The sequence below is a fragment of the Corvus brachyrhynchos genome, unplaced genomic scaffold (genome assembly GCF_000691975.1).
Source record: "Corvus brachyrhynchos isolate BGI_N302 unplaced genomic scaffold, ASM69197v1 scaffold142, whole genome shotgun sequence".
NCBI lineage: Eukaryota > Metazoa > Chordata > Aves > Passeriformes > Corvidae > Corvus > Corvus brachyrhynchos.
In genome coordinates, this window is record NW_008237226.1 from 1696941 (window position 1) to 1703121 (window position 6181).

Sequence of the window (6181 nt, forward strand, 5' to 3'; positions counted from 1 at the left end):
AGTACTTAACAATAACAGATATTTAGACTGTCCATAGATACATTTACAATGTAGCTCTTTCTGCACAAGAATTGCTAATTGAATGGTTTTGCCCTGTGTTCACAAGCAGTATGCCAAGTTTCTTCTTTCCTCCCAGCTGTCTTCTTTCCTTTCAATGACAAAATCTACGAGTTAGACTGGATTTTGAGGGAGAGGAGGAGTTACAAAGGTACAAATAGACTATACACCTTGAGAGAGAGATTAACTTTATGTCTCTTTGTGCTGTGAATGATTACAAGGATTACTCATTAACAAACGTTTAAAGGAGATTTTAGTGTCTTACAGAAATTAATGCTTACAGTGCTTTCTGTTTCCCCACAGTCAGTGAGATTTGCTTGCAGAGTCGTTAGGATTGCCAAGGTGGTGTCAATGCTGACACCTCTCTAAAGACTCGTCCCAAAGATAATGGGTCTAGAGGCACAGGAAATGTGTGGGAAAACATTAAATTACCTCCCTTCAAAACAGTGAGTGCTCTCAAAAGAACAAGACAGAGGAAGAAAGGCCTATTACTTCAGAATAACAGCACATACATATCATCCTGTGTTTAGAGTGCTTATGGGCAAAGACAAGAGCTGACTACTCCAACAAGGAGGACCTAAGAGTTCAGACAAGTGTCTTGTGACATCAAGGGGAGCCAGAATGATCAGAGCCCAACTGAAAAGGCGGAGCTAATGAGTAAGACCTCTTATGCCCCTTGGAAAGGTATGGTAGAATTATGGTCCTTACAGCAGAATTGTCCTAGTTCAGTCAATCCTTCCTTTGGGTAAAGCATTGCAATTTAAAGCTGTATGAATACAATATGATGAAGGACACATTTTTGTAGGTGTCTTTGTCTGTTCTTTTGGCTTTGTGCCTATAAATTACATGATGAGGTATTGAATGGTAGCTCAATTGTAGTATTATGGCTGTTGTGGTGTTCTGAAAAAAATTCTGAACAGGATGTAATTGTGAGCAGCAGCAAAGCTCTTCAAACATTTAGAGTGGATTTGAAATTATTATGCAAAGTTTTGTATAAGTCTCAGCAGATACTTCTTTAAAAATGTAGAAGAAAAGAATGGGGAAAAATAGATTGTTTTCGAAAGTTTCTACATTTGACATGAATTTCTGAAATATATTTTAAACTATATGACCAAAATTTTTAAAATTGGTTTTCAGATGTTTGTGGTAAAGTATTTACAGTGCTATCTTTATTTTCTTGAAGAGCTAAATTGGTCTAGTAAATCAAGCATCTTTGAAATGAGTTGGGGAAATAATCCAGTAATTACTAACCCAATAAGTAGAAACTGTATAATCAACAATTTAAAATTCTGGTTTAAAAACTAAATACTAACATCCAAAATTAAAAAAAAATCAGTTTAGGTATGTTCTTAGTTAAATCTTCAGACTATAATGTTGAAGAGTTTAATTCTTTTTGAATTAAAAGAATTTAAAGAAATTGAAGAATGTTTAATTCTTACAGTTGCAAGTATAACTCATTTATATTATTATGCAGAGTAATAACCTTGTTGATGGACAAGAACCTTATTGCATCAAGCAACGCATAAATAGGAAACAAACAAATTTGCCAGTCAAATTGGTTTTCCATCTAAGACAGAAACAAAAGAAAATAGGTATGTGATTCAAGAGGAATACAATGAGACTGCATCAATCAACATTCTGCAGTGTTATTACTACATGGTTGAGCCTAACTGATGAGCCTATCTGCCTGCAGACTGGCTCTGTGTGTATAAATATCTAGGTGTAGGTAAGACAGACCATATATATAAATCTCAGGGAATCAGAAATTGGTATGATGGGAGTGTGGACAATTGATTAATCAAGACAGTTTTAAACTTAAAATCAAAACTTTACTGCATAAATATTCACTAACAAAATACATTTCTAATGTTTAGTTATTAATAATTATTAATGAATATTACTCCGTAGTCAAAGCAGTTAGCCTTTAACAGCCATCCTATATTAGCAAATAATATACAATATCCCAGAGCCGATGCCAAGAATTCAGCACCAATGGTTACAGTCCTTGCGAGTCTCAGTCACGGCAGTGATCGGGTTCAAGAGCTCTTCAAACAAGGACACTAACACTGAAAAGGATGCCTTCCTTCCCCCTCCTCCAAGTCCAAATCCAGGATTTTCACCTTGTATAAAATATTGCAGTCTTTAGAGAGTTCTTAGTCCTTGACCTCTGACCCCTAGGATGCTGAGAGACTTGCAGATAGTACTTTCCCAGGCTGCAGCAGGTGCCTTGTCTTGCCCATCAGTTGTGGTCTTGGGTTTTTTTTCTTATCTGCTGTTTCATTTCTGTTTCATTTCAAGCAGTCTTTCTCCATCTCTTAAGGTTGCAACTCTTCAACAATCAATAACCATCAGTAAGGTACTTACAGTTCTGGGACCTTTGTTTTCAGCCTGTGCCCATATTTTCAAGGCCCTTGCTGACATCCCAGGCTAAAACTCCACATCATAATAAGAGACATCTGGCATCAAGCTTCAGCTGACTGCAAGTTCTCGTAACAATTGGTAACAAGCCTAATAGGCCAGGACTGACTGTGTCTTACACAGGCAAAGTGAGGATAAGGCTTGAGGTTTATGTCTGACAAGAGCAAAACTATTTTTACTGAGCATGAAAATATTTCCAAATTGCTTACCAGATACACTGGATTAGTGTGACTTTTTTTAAAGAGTTCAAAGCAAGCTAATATTAATTACAATTGGCTTAGCATGCTTCTACTTTCATGAGTGCAATGGGCATCTGCTTTGGCCACACAGAAAAGAGAAGAGGTTTGAATAATGAAAACTAGTAGTGAGAAACTGGTACACATTTACTTAGTATTTCTTGTGTTTATATGACTTATGAAAGGAAGGAAGAAAACCATAAGTATCAAGACTGTTGATATTGAAATAATTACAATGATAAAAGTAGCCACAGTGACAGTTCAGAGATAAGTACTGCCTTTAATTGAGATGTTGCATTACCCACTTTGAACATTGACCAGGGAATAGTAGATGCCTTTTTCAGCCAGAAGCTGCTGATGGGTGCCCTGCTCTACCACCTTGCCATTCTGGACCACTGCAATCTTGTCAGCGTTTTGGATGGTGGAGAGGCGGTGAGCTATCACGATGCATGTACGACCTTCTCGAGCTTTATCCAGAGCTTCCTGGACAATCTGCACAATGAACAAACCAAAAGGTGAACTATTTGGGCAGCTCTTGCGAGATATACCTCAATTGCTGTCTGTAAACATGTATGACAGTGAGGGAAAGGGAGTATCTGTTTCTCAAGCTTCTTGATTTAGAATTAGCCTGTGTTGGCAAAGAGTCCGAACTGTTAGAGTGGATGATGCTGTGATAGTTAAGAGAGTCAGAAGGAACCAGGCTCATTACTGAGATGCATGGCAGGAAAACAAGAGAAAATGGTCTTAAATTGTAACAGGAGATGTTCTGGCGGGATATTAGAAAAGGATTCACTGCAAGGATAATTAAGCATTGAAACAGGGACAAAAACATCTCTAATTGAATCCCTTTGAGATTTTCAAGTACCCTACCAGACACAGCATAAAGCAATCTAAATTTGAGTTCAGTATTGGCCTTTGTGTGAAGAGGAGGTTTAAATGGGGACCTCCACAGCTTCCTTTCATGACTGATTAATTATTTATGGAAGTTAAGTCAATATTCTTGTGTCAACTGCTGTCATACTAGTTCTCATGACTTCACAGGGAGTCTCATGAATCACATTTCTCTTAAAGCTAGCACTGTCAGAAAAATACCAAAAATAATCTCTGCTTTCTTCTATTTATTCCTTAAGTTTATTAATGCAGAATAAAATAAGATATTAAATTTCAATATGTAACCGGCACATAATCAAGAAAACGATAAATCATGGGATTATTTAATGACATTTTCCCCTTAAACCTCATTTTTTCATGCCTAAAATTGATCAAAATTTAGTAGAAAGATTTTAACTTTCCAGATTATAATATATGGTAAGATATTTGCCTCATTAATAGCAAGTATTTTTGTAGAGTCCCTGTTAATTTTCTACAGCTAGATTGTACTTCCGTTGTACCAAGATTACAGCTTTGGGCTTAAAAAAAGAAGCAAATGTTTTAGCAATTTTCACTTGAACTTTTCATTTTAGCCATTAATATGTAAAGGACCAGAGAGCAATGGGAGAAGAAAGAAAACTTATCAAAGCCAGATTTCACAGTTTCACAGAAAAAAAAGTTCTCTGGCAGAATCTTCCATCTTTTTGGCTTCTGCAGTTTGTGTGTCCTGATTCAATTTTGATAGAACTTTCTCATTTGAAGCCTGAAGACTCCTAGGCTAAGGAATGCATTCTTCATAGCAACTTCAATCTGCCTACTGCCATACAGATGTAAAAAATACTTTTTTTTTCCCAAGGAGGGGTAAGACATTTATATTTGTCTATTATTAGCCTAAATATGTAATTTGCATAAGATACCTTATTTCCAGCTTTTGGCTTTAAACTGTGGGAGTAAAAACAGTAATCATAGTACAAAAAAATAAGAAAAAAAATTAGATTCCAGATTTAGATTCAGATTTAAGTTACCTTTTCACTCTCTGTGTCTAAGGCAGAAGTAGCTTCATCCAGTAGCAGAATGTGGGGCTTACGTACAAGAGCTCGGGCAATAGCAATACGTTGCTTCTGGCCACCAGAAAGCTGGGTTCCCTTGTCTCCTACACGGGTGTTGTATTTCTGGAAACAAAATACTAAGTTCAGGCTATGAATGAAAATCATTTCTGATGTATATTGAAGCATATAAACTCTGACACCAGACACCCATAATCTGCATATTCCATGCCAGTAGCTGTCTGAAAACAACTAGCCAGAATTTCTATCTGCCACAGATCTAGAGATCTTTTACTAGTAGACTTCTTTATAACATCAAGTGTTTAATAAATTCAAAGCAATGAGGGCCTCTAAGGTTGAAATAGGTTATTCTCAATCAGAAGACACAACACCAGAGGTCAGTGAAAGTTTGTGACAATACTGGGGTTCAAACTCGGACAAATCATGTCAAGTGAGATAAGAATTTAGGGGAAATGTGATTAAATTTTTAGCCTTTCTGAATACTGGTAATTACATCTTCCTGGTTGCTGCATGGGACAAAATTTTGTGATGGCAGACCCTTCATCTGACCCAAGATGTTAGTCTTACATTATTATATGTTTGTCATATATATATATAGGTGAAAAAAATTCTTAGTAATTTTCAGACCATAGGAATACTAGAAATTTAAATTCTGACTAGGTGTAACTGGAAGAAAAGTGTAAACTCATCAGTCTAGCAGAATCTTTTACATATGCTTGAGACAGACAGGAGCTTAAAAAGAAATGTTCTACTTTAAAAACCCCAACCCTTACTACCAGCTCTCAGTTAGTTATAATTGTGTGTTTTCTTCCCTGGGACCTTAAATGTTCCACTCTCCACCTGACCGTGGAACCTCCCAGAGTGAAAATAAGTATGGTAAACACAATTAAGTAAGGAAAATATTTAAACAATAGTTTCAGGTCTATTTTAATCTCAGAGAATTATTGTACCCCAGTTAATTATAAGGAGACACAATTTCCCCTACCACTGTAGGTCATGTCCAGTTCTGAGAAGGAGAGAAAGGGAATTACTTACATTTGGCAGTGAGTCAATGAAGGAATGAATATTGGCTTCTTTTGCTGCACTAACAATTTCCTCAAAGGACACCTGCCGACTGTTATCTCCATAGGCAATATTTTCAGCAATAGTGAAATCAAACAGGATTGGTTCTTGTGAGACTATACCAATCTGAGCTCTCAACCACTGGATATTCAGTGCCTTTGCATTTTTACCATCAAAAAGCTGAGAAAGCAAACATTTTAAATTTTAGTCACATGGCTATATATATGAATTTGAGACCTGCTGTAAATTCATACACAGAAGCTATGTAATTGCAGATCTTTCCTTAGTTCTTTCTTACCAATTACAAGCCCACATAATCTCTTCCCCTCCTTCTCATCTGTTCCAAAATTTTCTAATTCATAAATGTGAGAACAGTCCCTTATGCTGCCTCAGTCCTTTTCTTTACTTCAATATTTAATTAGGATTTTGAAGACAGTGGAAGATAGGATATATAAGCTAACTTCGAAGAAC

General features: G+C 36.4%; 1 protein-coding gene across 1 annotated transcript in view; it reads right to left on the reverse strand.

The window, feature by feature from the left end:
* Positions 1-228: 228 nt before the first annotated feature.
* The window catches only part of ABCB1 (ATP binding cassette subfamily B member 1), a 50145-nt gene continuing 44192 nt past the window's right edge, over positions 229-6181 (reverse strand). The window contains exons 28-30 of the mRNA XM_008629889.2: positions 5684-5890; positions 4607-4753; positions 229-3203 (exon numbers count right to left, since the gene is read on the reverse strand). Coding sequence (XP_008628111.1) covers positions 3009-3203; positions 4607-4753; positions 5684-5890 — 549 coding nt within the window. The 3' untranslated portion in view covers positions 229-3008. The remainder of the gene's footprint in view (positions 3204-4606; positions 4754-5683; positions 5891-6181) is intronic.